General features: G+C 32.8%; 1 protein-coding gene across 5 annotated transcripts in view; it reads right to left on the reverse strand.

The window, feature by feature from the left end:
- The window catches only part of GPHN (gephyrin), a 642,551-nt gene that overhangs the window by 377,947 nt on the left and 250,111 nt on the right, over positions 1–14,493 (reverse strand). For all 5 annotated transcript variants that reach the window (XM_004426256.2, XM_004426255.2, XM_087448348.1 and 2 more), the window contains exon 3: positions 970–1,027. In XM_004426256.2, coding sequence (XP_004426313.1) covers positions 970–1,027 — 58 coding nt within the window. The remainder of the gene's footprint in view (positions 1–969; positions 1,028–14,493) is intronic.

Below are 14,493 nucleotides of genomic sequence, written 5' to 3' on the forward strand. Positions count from 1 at the left end.
CTGCATTAGACCTAAGGTTCTTCCCACCCAAACTATTTTATGAATTTATATCAAGTTGGAATGAGTCTCTTGACACTCCTGTATTTTTTGGATGCTAGAATATAATCATGGTATTAATTCCTGATGTTGACTACACAGAACACATGACATTAAAACTAATAATATATTACATAATAAAGATCACCAAGCTTAACTGATTTAAAAATAACATAAACAAATTAAGAATTATTTACTGAGATTTCAGTTTATTGAACTTAATTTTGAAAGTCTGATCAAATCAAGCTTAATGATTTCTTGAGATCTTTACTTATTGTTAACAACTTAATTGTTTATTCTTGACTCTTGCTATACAATTGTTAAATTTATTTATGGAATAGATAGTAAGTTCGGGTCTCATTAGACTGTAAGTTGGTCTTGGACAAGGGATGCATGTTATGCTGGAAGACCAATAGTCCATAGGATTTATTAAAACGTTAGAGACAGAAGAATGTAGTAATGCTGTAATTTTCAAAGAGTAAGGTCAATTTTTAATTTATTGGAGTGTAAATTTTAAATTGAAATTGGCATACCATGTTTTCAAAGTAACCAGGAAATATTTACTAGAAGATTGATACTATTTATAATTGATGAAAGCTTATAGTGAAAAGAAATTAAAACAAGATAAAAAGATAATCCAGTATGCACACTAATGCTTATATACAGTGCTTTCTTAAGTAGATTTTCAATGAATTTCATAGGAAAGGGTTCTTTTTTGATTCCCCTAATATTTGTCTTAGAAATGCATTGATAATGGTAGATGAAATCTGATAATGATTATCTGATACATATATTTTTTAATTCAAATAGGATAACTTGGAATTAAATGATGTCCTAACACACCCAAAGATTCAACAGTGTAAAGAAAAAGTAATTCTTCCCCTCCCTCCAAGATACTAAGTCTTTGTAGAGGTGAAAAATGCCATACTATACCTTGATTTCTTCTATTTCATCTGGTACTATCTTGTATGCTGATATAGTCCCACCCAACCTGAAATTAGGAGAAGAAAATATTCTCAAAACCAGCAACAGTGTATAAAAAAATATGGACTATTTCTGCCATTAGCATCAAGTGCCACCAATAACTGCCCATTACCCACCCCAATAACCATGGAGGAAAAACAACTCTTTTGTGCTTCAGTTTTCCATATATTAGTTAAAAAGAAGTAGATAATGAATGACTACTGGAAGAGAAAACATTGTTAGATTTTTAATCATAACTAAACTTCTTTTATTGATGGTCTTAATGATGCTGAAACTGCCCCTTTTACTGATGGATTCTGTTACCACTAAGATGTGTCAAGAACCAACAGCAGACAGTGTGTTCATTTTTAGTTAATAGACTTCACCTTTTAGAGTAGTTTTAGGTTCACAGAAAAACTGAGCAAAAAGTAAAGAGATTTATTTCACAGACTGCCCACCAGTTTTCCCTATTATTAACATTTTGCATTAGTGTGGTACATTTGTCACAACTGATGAATCAATATTGATTTTGCATCTTTTTAAAAATAATTTAAACAAGGAGTCAGAGAGATGTGTGTGCCCAGCACTCTCCAAAGGAAAGAGATGAGTGTTTGTAGGTTACAAATTTAATCCCTGAGATATGATCTTTGCCTGGAGGCAGTGATGTCATTACATTCATGTTCACTTATTTGAAATATTTTTTTAGAAAGCAGCTAAGATTTATGTAACACTTACCATTTACCAAGCATGTCATATATTATCTAATTTAATTCTTACAACTGTCTCCATTGTAAAAATGGGGAAATTGAGACATGAAGGGATTCAGTAATTTTCCCAAGTGAAGGAGCTAATTGAGATGTACATTAAGTGTAAATTTACGTACCAGATTTCAAATACTTAGTATAAAAAAATATTAATTTAAAAATATTGATTACATGTTAAAATAACATTGTGGACATATTGGGTTAAATAAAATATTATTCAAATTAATTTCATCTGCTTCTTTTTAGTTTTTAAAATGTGGCTACTAAATCTTTTAAATTACATATATGGCTTGCACTTGTGGCTACTATCATATCTCTATCAGGCAGGTGCTCTAAGCTCTTAAAACTCCAAGATTACCTACTTCCCTACCTTTGCTCTAACTCAGTGCTTAAAAAGGAACTTTCTGATTACTTATTTGATAAGTATCTCAATACCAGAAAAGACAGTATCATAAATAAGGGACTTATGTATTCTAGTACTTTAGGATATCTTCTGTCTCAATTGTAAATTAAGAAATGACATTCTAGTTTCCATTAAAAAATAACTTAATTCAATCAAATGATTTTTATTGAAAACTCTGCATTTAAACTCTTTAATATTACCATTTATCTTTGCTAATGGAACTAGTGTTCAGATATTTATTTGAGAATTATTTCCTAGACTTTAAAGTTCCATGACTGAATGATGAAAATACTAATGAAATTTAACTTAATTCATATTATATAGGGTATATAAGTAACATACTAAATAAGACCATAGTAATATAACTAGTAAAAGAGCAGCACTAGATGTTACTAAAATGAAAAATTATATAACTCTCTGTAACAGGTTTAAAGTAGGCATTTAAAAATTTTTTTCATTGTCAATTATTAATGTTATTCAATGAGAAGTTGAGATCGTTGGGATATCAATGAAGACAGAGCAAAGACTACTGAAGACTCTAGGACTTCAATTTATAGCACTGGAAATAATGAGTTCATCATTTTATTCATTGAGTTCTTTTCATGTAATGGATATAATCCAGGGAATGAGGATACAAAGAAGTCATAGTCTTGTAGAGGAGCAGATGAATAAACAAATATCTGTAATACAATGCACTGAAGTTTTACAATAGAACTAGGTAGAAGCTAAAAGTTTGAAATTATTTCAAAATAAAGTTTTTAAAAAGTACCTATCATTGTAAAACAGACTGGTTATAACACAAGCAGTTTAAAACAACTGTTACATAAATGGCATAGATTACAGAAATAGTTTCAATTTGTTAGTACAATAATGATTCAAAGATGTCATGATGATAATGGCTGATTTCTGAAAGAAAAATAAAAACCAAGTCGCTATGATAAATTTCAATTCAATTCTACTTCAATAAACAATTCATTTTTCTCTTCATTAATGTTGACTAATAGTCCCTCAAATATTGCCTCTGCTGGAATCCCAACCTAGGGAAGAAAAGCTTTCAGATTAGTATTCCCACATCAACTTCAAACCAATGATAATAGTTTCGACTGTGAAAAGGCAGGTAAAATATATCATTTAATATATTCCTACTTGGATTAAAATGGACATATGACATATAAACATTATGCCTATGAATAGTATGTTGATAAAACAGTAGGATAATCATATGATCATGTTAAAAACAGGAAACTTGGAGGGCCTCTGTATTATACTAAACATAGAAATGAAAAAGGAGATTAAAGCTGAAAACGCACCAGAAAACAAAATCCAGTAAAAAGCAACAATCTAGAAGTAATTAAAGGAAACATTTGAGTCATAAGCAAGTTAGTGAAAAAAGAAAAAAGTTCGAGAATAAACTTACTGCAACTCATCTATTTTTCCTATTCCCTGACTATAACCAAACTAATGGCAACTTTACCAACTATTAATTTTGACTTTTGAACTGATTTCTGAAAATAACATTTCTATTTTCATGGCAGCATGAAACATGGCTAAATTTAAAATATCTTTAAATTTAACATACTATCAGTATTTCATAGTTAGCACACTCAAGCAGACTCATTCCAAATTTCTTGCACTTTCCATTACAACAAACTGTCCTCATTGTTGAAGAAAGAATACACTCTGGAGGTAGAGTTCTATTTTATCCTAGTCAACATATAAAGGGCCGGCCCCATGGCTTAGCGGTTAAGTACGTGCGTTCCGCTACTGGCGGCACGGGTTTGGATCTCGGGTGTGCACCAACGCACTGCTTGTCCAGCCATGCTGAGGCGGGGTCCCACATACAGCAACTAGAAGGATGTGCAACTATGACATACAACTATCTACTGGGACTTTGTGGAAAAAAAAAAAGGAGGAGGATTGGCCATAGATGTTAGCTCAGGGCCGGTCTTCCTCAGCAAAAAAAAGAGGAGGATTGGCATGGACGTTAGCTCAGGGCTCATCTTCCTCTCACACACACACACAAAAAATGTATATATATATAAATGGTATTACACTGGCAGTGATAATGGCAGTAATAGTAGCAATACTACTACTAGTAGTTTATTGAGCATTTACTACATGCCAAGCATTATGTCAGGCTTTATATGTATTTTCTCATTTAACTCTCATAACCTATAATTATGATTATGAAAAAAAAAATGAGACAAGCAATTTTTTGGAAGTCATACAACTAGGAGTGGCACAGCTGGGCATAAGAACTAAGCTCCAAAACTTGATATGCAGATTCTAAAATTGATATGGAAATTCAAGGGACACAGATTAGTCAAACAATCTTTAAAAGAAAAAAGTTGGAGGATTCCCACTTCCTGACTTCACATTACTACAAAGCTCCACTCATCAAGACTATGTGGTACTGGCATACAGATAGACATATAAAGCAATAGGATACAAATTAAAAGCCAGAAACAAATATCACATTTATGGTCAACTGGTTTCTGTTTTCCTTTTTATTTTATTGTGATAAATATATTTAACAAATTTTCATTTTAACCATTTTAAGTGTACAATTCAGTGACATTAATTACATTCACAATGATGAACAACCATCATTACTATCTATTTCCAAAACTTAGCCATCAAATAAACAGAAACTCTGTAACCATTAAGCAATAACTCCCCATTTTTCCCCTCTCCTCAGCCCCTGGTAATGCCTCACTAACTTTGTTTTTATGAATTCGACTACTCTAGGAACCTCATATAAGTGGAATCACAAAATATTTGTCCTTTCATGTCTGGCTAATTTCACTCAGCATAGTGTTTTCAAGAACGTCATTCCTTTTTATGACTGAATAATACTCCATTGTATGTATATACCACATTTTATTTATCCACTCAACTGTTAATGGACACTTAGATTGTTTCCATTTTTTAGCTATTAAGAATAATGCTGCAATGAACACTGGCATACTAATACCTGAGTCTCTCTTTTCAATTCTTTTGGGTATATAGGCATATTCTGTTTTATTTCACTTCGCTTTATTGTGCTTCAAAGATACTGCATTTTACAAGACCCTCCACCAGCAAAAAGATTACAACTCACTGAAGGTTCGATGATGGTTAGCATTTTTTAGTAATAAAGCAATTTTTAATTAAGGTATTGTAGCACCCAAAGGCGGGGTTGTCTGCCCGCTGGAAGACATGCCAACAGTCAAGAGGCAGGGAGGTAGGAGAGAAAGGACTTTATGGCTTGCTAGCAAGAGGGAAGGTGGCTGACTCATGTCCAAAAGAACCAGCTTACAGAACACAGACTACAGGCCAGTTATATAGAGGGCTGGTCTCCACGTTGGGGAGGCATCTGGTCTCAACGTGGGGGCACCCATCTGATCTCCGGGTGGAGGCACACCTTTAGTTTAAGGGTGGGGGCATCCATCTGATCTCTGGGTGGAGGCAGATATCTAGTCTTGCAGGGTGGGGGCATCCATCTGTTCTTAGTTCCTGACAGTCCTTTGTTTTACTGGATATGCATCAGAGACCAGAGCAACCCGCTATACCCTGATCTTTCAGTTGTCATTGATGATGGCTATCAGCATAGAGTTTCTGCCTGGGGGTCATCACATTCCTAAGGAACTCAAGGGAACAAAGTTATTAACTTATAGCAGCTGAGAGGGGCCATAAAATCTTCAGAGGATGTCTGGGTTAGTTAATCAGAGGTCATTCAAAGTTACAGTATGGTTTCTTTTCTACAATATGGCTTCCCTTATGTCAACCTTGTCTTAAGCTGTTATCAGTATGTACAATGTTTTTTAGACATAATGCTACTGCACGCTTAATTGACTACAGTATAGTATAAACATAACTTTTATATGCACTGGGAAACCAAAAAATTTATATGACTCGCTTTATTGCAATATTTGCTTTATTGCAGCAGTCTGGAACTGAACCTGCAGAATCTGCGAGGCATGCCTGTATACCTAGGAAGTGGAATTACTCAGTCATATGCTAATTCTATGTTTAGCATTTGAAGAACTGTCCAACAGTTTTCCACAGTGGCTGTACTACTTTAAATCCCAATTAGCAATGTATGAGGATTCCAATTTATTCACATCCTCACCAACAATAATTTTCTTTTTTTTTTTTTAATGGCCACCCTAATGGATGTAAAGTGGTAACTCATTGTGGTTTTGATTTTCATTTCCCTAATGACTAATAATATAGAGCATTTTTTCATGTGCTTATTGGCCATTTGTATATCTTCTTTTGAGAAATATCTATTCAAGTCCTTTGGCCATTTTAATTTTTTTTTGTTTTTCTTTTTGCTGAGGAAGATTAGCCCTGAACTAACATCTGTTGCCAACCTTCCTCGTTTTTTGTGTGAGGAAGATTAGCCCTGAGCTAACATCTGTGCCAGTTTTCCTTTGTTCTATATGTGGGTCGCCACCACAGCGTGGCTGACAAGTGGTATAGGTCCTCCCCTGGGATCTGAACCCACAAACCCAGGCCGCCCAAGGAGAATGCACCAAACTTAACCACTAAACCATGCCACAGGGCCTGGCCATTTTTGAATTGGGTTGTTTTGTTGTTGTTGTTGAGTTGTAGGAGTTCTGTATATATTCTGGATATTAAACCCTTATCCAATATATGATTTCCAAATATTTTCTCCCATTTTGTAGGTTGTCTTTTCACTTGCTTGATAATGTCCTTTGATGCACAAAAGCTTTCAATTTTGAAGAAGCCAAATTTTTCTTTTTTTCTTTTTTTGCTCATGTTATTGGTGTCATATGTAAGAATCTATTGTCAAATCCAAGGTCATTAAGATTTATCTCTATATTTCCTTCTAAGAGTTTTGGGTTTTAGCTCTTCTATTTGGGATGTTGATCCATTTTGAGTTAATTTTTGTATATGGTGTGAGATATGGGTTCAAGTTAATTCTTTTCCATGCAGAAATCCAATTGTTAAGCACCATTTGTTGAAGAGACTTTTCTTTCCCAAAGCTGTTTTCACACCTTTGACTTAGCACTTTTGTCTAAAATCAATTTGCCATAGTTACATAGGTTTCTTTCTGGATCCTCAATTCTATTCTATTGTGCCACACTGTTTTGATTACTGTAAGCTTTGTGGTAAGTTTTGAAATTGGGAAGTGTGAGCCCTCCAATTTTGTTGTTCTCTTAAAAGATTGTTTTGGTTATTTGGGGCCCCTTATAATTTCATATGAATTTTGGGTATGGCTTTTCCATTTCTGCAACAAAAGGCAGTTGGAATTCGGATAAGGAATTACACTGCATCTGTAGATCACAATGGGAAGTACTGCCATCTTAACAGTATTAAGTCTTCCAATCCATGAACATGGGAGACATTTCAATTTTTAGCTATTCTTTAATTTCTTTCAGCAAAGTTTTGTAGATTTCAGTGTACAAATCTTTTACATCCTTGATTAAATTTATTCCTAGGCATTTTATTTTTCAGATGATACTTTAAATGGAGTTGCTTTTAATTTCTCTTTCAGATTGTTTATTGCTGGTTTATAGAAACATAAATGATTTTTGTGTGTTGGTCTCGTACCCTGCAACTTTGCTGAACTCATTTATTGGCTCTAATAACTTTCTTGTGCATTCTGTACGATTTTCTGTATAAAAGCATCATGTTATCTGTGAACAGAGAAAGATCTACTCCTTCCTTAACAGTTTGAATGCCTTTTATTTCTTTTTACTGTCTAATTGCTCTGCCTAGAACTTCCAGTGCAATGTTCCATATCAATGGTGAAAGCAGATATCCTTGTCTTGTTCCTGATCTAAGGGGAAAGCTTTCAGTTTTCCACCATTGAACATGATATTAGCTATGGGTTTTTCATAGATGCCTTTTATCACGTTAAGGTGTTCCTTTCTATTTCTAGTTTTCTGAGTGCTTTCATCATGAAAGAGTGTTGAATTTTTGTTAAATGCTTTTTCTGTGTCAAATGAGATGATCATGTGGGGTTTTTTTCATTCTTTCAATAAATGTGGTGTATTACAGTGATTGATTTTCTTATGTTGAGCTACCCTTGAATTCCTGGGATAATATTACTTCGTCATGGTGTATAATCCTTTCAATATCTTGGATTCAGTTTCCTAGTATTTTGCTGAGTATTTCTGCATCTGTATTCATAAGGGATATTGTTCCATCATATTTTTTTCTTGTGATGTCTTTATCTGGCTTCAGTAGAAAAGTAATGCTGGACTCAAAGAATGAGTTAGGAAGTGTTCTCTTCTGATTTTTTGGAAGAGTCTGAGAAGCGCTGGTGTTAATTCTTCTTTAAATGTTTGGTATAATTCAGCAGAAAAGTCATCTGGTCTTAGATTTTTCTTTGTTGGGAAGTTTTTGATTACTGATTAATCTCTTTACTTGTTATAGGTCTGTTGAGATTTTCTATTTCTTCTCGTGTCAGTTTAGGTAATTCATGTGTTTCTAGGAATTCGTCTATTTCATCTAGTTTATCTAGTTTGTTGGCATACAATTGTTCATAGTATTCTTTATAATCCTTTTTATTTCTGTAAGGTCAGTACCAATATTCCCACTTCCATTCCTGATTTTAGTTTTTGTCTTCTCTTTTTTTCTTAGTCAATCTAGCTAAAGGTTTGTCAATTTTGTTATCTTTTCAAAGAAGAAAATTTGGTTTTGTTGGTTTTCTATTGTTTTCCTATTCTCTATTTATCTCCACCCTAATCCTTATTATTTTCTTTCTTCCTCTTTTCTTTCTTTTTCTCTCCCTCCCTCCCTTCTTTGCATTATTGCCTTCTCTCACGTTTATATTATTTTTTCCTTTTTTGTAGTAAATCATTTTGATTCCCTTGTCATTTCCCGTTGTATATCTTTTAGATATTTTCTTTGTGATTATATTGGGGAATACATTTAACATCCTAACTTTATAGAATATAGTTGAATTGGCAACAATTTCACTAGCATACAAAAACTCTGCCCCTAACAGCTCTCTTCCCATTTTTATGTTGTTGTCACAGCTATGCTTGCTACTTTTGGGTTTGGTTTTCTCTTCTTTTACAGTTTGTCAAGTTATAAAGTTAGCTTATTGATTTGAGATGTTTCTTCCTTTTTAAGGTGAGCATTTGTAGCTATAAATTTCCCTCTGAGGACTCTTTTCTCTACATTCCATAAGTTTGGTATGTTGTGTTTTCATTTTCATTTGTCTTAAATATTTTCTAATTACCCTTGGGATGTCTTTTTGACCCACTGGTTAAAAGTGAATTGTTTAAATTCCACACACTGTGAATTTTTTACTTTCCTTCTGTTGTTGATTTGTAGTTTCATTCCATTGTGGTCAGAGAAGACACACTGCATGATTCCAATTTTTTTACATTTACTGAGCCTTTTCTCGGTGATCCAACATTTGGCTTATCCCGTAAAATGTTCCATGTGTTCTTTTCTGTATTCTCAGCAATTCCATTTTGAAATATGACTGTGCTTGGCTCTCCTAATTTATTATAAGTATTAAATATGATAATACATTTATTTTCTTAATATAAGTTCCTTTAATAGACTTTTAATTGTATGAATTTTTTGAATGAATTAATCTATGTAATAAAAATAAAGAAATTTATAGGTAGTGATTATTACCATTGGTGAAATTATTCCAGAAAAAAAAATCTGGTCCAAATTCATTAAGAATAGTAATATTCAGAGTTGCTCAGAAATAATTTAATTTTCTCCCCTAACGCAAATCTGCGCATCGACTTTTCCCCAGTTTTTGTTGTGAAATGTTAATTGATCCAGTAGTCCATGTCAGAAGTGTGGAAATCTTGGATGTCTTTCTCTTTCTCTGTCCCTACAAAAATTAGTGTCTGAGTCATATTTCTACTTGCCTTAATTTATCTGGAAAATACCTATTCCTCCATTTCCACTTTCTTACTTTACGATTTTATAATTTCTAACCACAGTTTTAATTGTCTCCTCCTCACAGCTGTACAAGTTTGATCTTTCTAAGATGCAATTTTTGTCATGTCACATCCTTATATTAATTAATAGATGATTTAATGAGACAATTTCCTTTATAAACCAATTCCTGACTCCATTTCTTGTTTCAGTTCCTATCATCCTTTTACAGTCTCTCTTTGTTCTAGCCATGCCCAATTATAAGTAGTTTCATAAATGCATCAGGCGATCTCTTGCCTTTATGTCTTTCTATTACCCCTATCCTGAATGCTCTTCTCTATCCCCAAAACTCCTAATAATCAGCCTTCAGGAGTTGTATATCACTTTCAGAAGACTTATCCAAACTCTGGAAGTAGAGATAAGCACTTTTTCTACCATGACTGAATGTGCCTTACTTGTATCTGCATTATAGCCTTTGTTCCATTAGTGTAATTAATTACTTAGAGATCTATATCCTCCATTAGATTATGAAGGTGCAGATTATATTTTAAGTTACTTTTGTACATCTGGCACATAGTGGGTACTTAAAGCTTGGTAAATCAGCACGTTTGGTTAGTTAATGAATAATGTTAGAGCAGATAGATACGAGAATTTTCACCAAGATCATCAGCAAATCCTTTGTTAATAGCAGTATCTCTATTTTAATAATTTTATCATACATTTTTGATACACACAATATGATATCCACTGACTTCTTTTATAAAATAAATCTTAGATGTCTTAGTTTGGGCAGTGTTCTACCCTCAAAGCTTTCAACTTGACTGAAGAAGCGAGCAGGATATATTTAGTGATTTTCATAAGAAGCCAAACTATTGATTCATACATTAACCTTTTTTTTTTTTTTTCTTTTTTACCAGACAAATTTTTTATTATACTATCCCCTGGTCTTTGGCCATGGTTCCCTTAGAGAAAAATGATCATAATTGTCTGAATTTCTACATTTGGTTAACTTTTAGCAATGGTAGCAACATGAATATGGTTAACATTTGAAGGATCCAGTGTGGAGTATGGATAGGAGGCATTTAGCTCAATTTCCCATTAAAAATAGAAGTCAAAAGATAGTGGCACATTACTAGAGTCCCATTCAGTCATTAATAATTAGTCCAGTTCATCATAATATTGTCATACATTAACCTTTAATGAATTAGTCTTGCTTAGGCAGTATTCTAAACATATCTGGGCACTTGGCTTGATTCTTGCCATTTGTAGAAACTTCAGATGTCACTTGAGCATTAAGTAACAATAATTTTTTTTCCCAGGAAGATCATGTTGTCTAAATGATTTCAATCCCATTAGAAAGCATCTTCTGTTAAATATAAAAGCGAGACTACTAGCCTACTTAACACATACATATATCCAATAAATTCTCTAAGTGGTTATTTTTAGTGTTTTTTATGTTTAAGGCCCTGTGGTCCCAACCAAGTCCTAGCTTCCAGCTCTAACTGAAATTCAAATCTAAAATTGTTACAAGAAATTATATCTCCTGGTAATATAGCTTATCACTGGTTTATTTTAAAATATGTAATATTAAGAAAACAAGTAGTAAAATTACCAAATCAAGAAACTGGGTGTCTCTTTATTCAGTTATATTTTTCTTATTATTTGTTTTAATGATTTACTCAACAATTATTTCTTTCTCACAATACTTTTCAACTTATTAAAGGTTTATTGAATGCTATAAAATCACCAGGTGCCTCAAATAAATGGCATTTTTTAAATTAAAAAAAAAAACCCTCCTCTGAAAAGGAAATTATTAAACAATATCTAGGTCCAGCCATAATTCGTCACAAATAATATAAAATGCTAACATAGGCACCAATCTTTCAAAAATATGGTTTCTTGGGAAAGAAGTCTATAAATCAACAGTCCTCTAAATTTTATTCCCTCGGAGGAAGTTAATAATTTACAGGTTTTAATATCACAATGACAGTGACACTCAGAGTAAAGGTATGTTTTAAGGAAAAGGTGTAGTATCTGCAGAGCTGGAAACACAACTTTACAAAAGCAAACCACATTTGAAATTTTCACAGATTTTAAGAAAGTACACTTTTATGTCATTTTGAAATGCAACTACAACTTCTAAATGTGCAGCCTAATAGACAGAAAAAAACAGTCTGAAAAGTCAATGCATGTTAACAGCACAAAGGGAGGATCTCTGGTCTGCTCTATTTGAACAATAATATAACTATGGAAATCACATATTAAACCAAACAGATAGGAATGAAAGGTTAAAGGAAAACTGTGTTCAATGACTTAGAAAGTTCTCACGTGAGTGCCACACAATTAACTAAACAGCTCATTAAATGATATATGTGGAATACGAGACTTTTTGAAAGAAAAAAACATATAGGTACAAAAATACTAAATAAATTCACATTACAAAAATGTGCAACCTACGAAAGAAAAGTTTTGAGAAGCACTTTGAATTTAGTGAGTAAGGTAAAGTATATGAATTATTGTTAACTATATCATACTAACGCTTTGGGGTAAAAAGAAAAGTTATATTTTTTCCTCTCTAATTGTAATAAAATTATTTTCCTCTTTGTGGGGCAGCATTTTGAGGAAACAACCAACATAAAAAGATAAAGGAAATTAATCCAAATGATGTCAATATTAAACTTTGTAGGTACAACGCTCAATAGTCTTTTTTTTCCTTTTTTTTTTTTTTGTTTTTTTTTTTAATTGTGAAATTTTTGTTGTACATTATTGTTTATCAGCCACCACATAAGTGCATCCCTCCACCCCTTGTGCCGCCCCCCCAGTAACCACCAAAGAGTTCTATCTGTGACAATGTTCAATATTCTTATACAGGTGGTCAAAATTGCAAAATATAAAGATTCCCTCTTGCCCAATGAGACTAAAATGCTCTGTTTGGTGGCATTTAGAACTCTGACTTCAGTGATTTCTCATTTCTAAAGAGAAAGAGGATCAAGAACTAGGAAAGATATTATCAAAGGAGTTCTACAGATCAGAATTCCTAAGATTCGTCAGAGAACAAATCTATTACTGGCAGTGATTTATTTTCTTATGTCTAATATTTCTAGTACTCAATTATGCCCATGTTATTGGTCTTCAGCATGTACAATGTTCATATAAAGAGATGGAGAAGGAAAGAGAAAAAATGTCTTTTGATTACAAAGGACATGACAATTTTTCTAATGTGGCCAGATATTAAATCATATCTAGAAAAAATTACATAAATGTAATCTTCTTGGGCATAGGATCCAGATTTTATTCATTTTTGAATTCTATACAATGTCTAGGATAATGTCATACAAGTATTAAATAAATTTCTGTTGAATGAATAATTACATTCATGTGGCATTCCCCAAATTGTGTTCTTTTAGGGATTAACAAATAGACTTCCCTCTCCATACCAAGGTTACATATACAAATGAATTTAGAAAACCAACATGCTAAATCTCTTTCTTGGAGATATTCCTCATAATTATCATTAGTACATTAAAGTCACTGGGAAGTTCTGCAATAAAGTGCTGAAAGAAAAACACTGCTAACCAAGAATACTACAGCTGGCAAAACTATCCTTCAAAAATGAAAGAGATATAAAGACTCCCAGACAAACAAAACCTGAGGAGCTCATGACTACTATACCTGCCTTACAAGAAATGCTAAAGGCAGTTTTTCAAGTTGAAACAAAATGATGCTAAATAGCAATAGAAAAGTATAAGAAAGTATAAAACTCACTAGTAAAGATAATTATATAGACCGATACAGAATACTGTAATAATGGAATAGCAGTGTGTAAATAACTTCTAATTTTAGTATTAAAAGACATAAGCATTAAGATTAACTTTAAATCCAAAAATTTGTTAATGGATACACAATATAAAAAATGTAAATTGTGACATCAATAATATAAACTGTATGGGAGGAGAGGGAAGTAAAAGTGTAGAGTTTTTGAACGTTATTGAAGATATCAGCTTAAAATAGACAATTATAAATATAAGATGCTTTATGTAAGCCTCATAGTAACCACAAGGCAAAAACCTATAGTAAATACATGAAAGGAATCAAAGCATAACACTACAAAATATCATCAAATCACAAAGGAGGACAGCAAGAGAGGAAGAAAGGAACAAAAGAACTACAAAAAAATCAGAAAAAAATGAACAGAATGCCAATAGAAGCCCTTAGCTATCAATAACTACTTTAAACGTAAATTAATTAAACTCTCAAATCAAACAAAATCAAGTGATTAAAAAAGATCAAACTACATACTGTCCTCAAGAGACTCACTTCAGAATTAAGGACACACACATGCTGAAAGTGAAGGACTGGAAAAAGATACTCTATGCAAGTGGTAACCAAAAGACAGCAGGAGTTGCTATCCTTACATCAGACAATATAGACTTTAAGTCAAAACCTATCAAGAGACCAAGAGACAAA

This window comes from Ceratotherium simum, chromosome 24, assembly GCF_057802395.1.
Source record: "Ceratotherium simum simum isolate JZ-2026a chromosome 24, ASM5780239v1, whole genome shotgun sequence".
NCBI classification, from domain to species: Eukaryota; Metazoa; Chordata; class Mammalia; order Perissodactyla; family Rhinocerotidae; genus Ceratotherium; species Ceratotherium simum.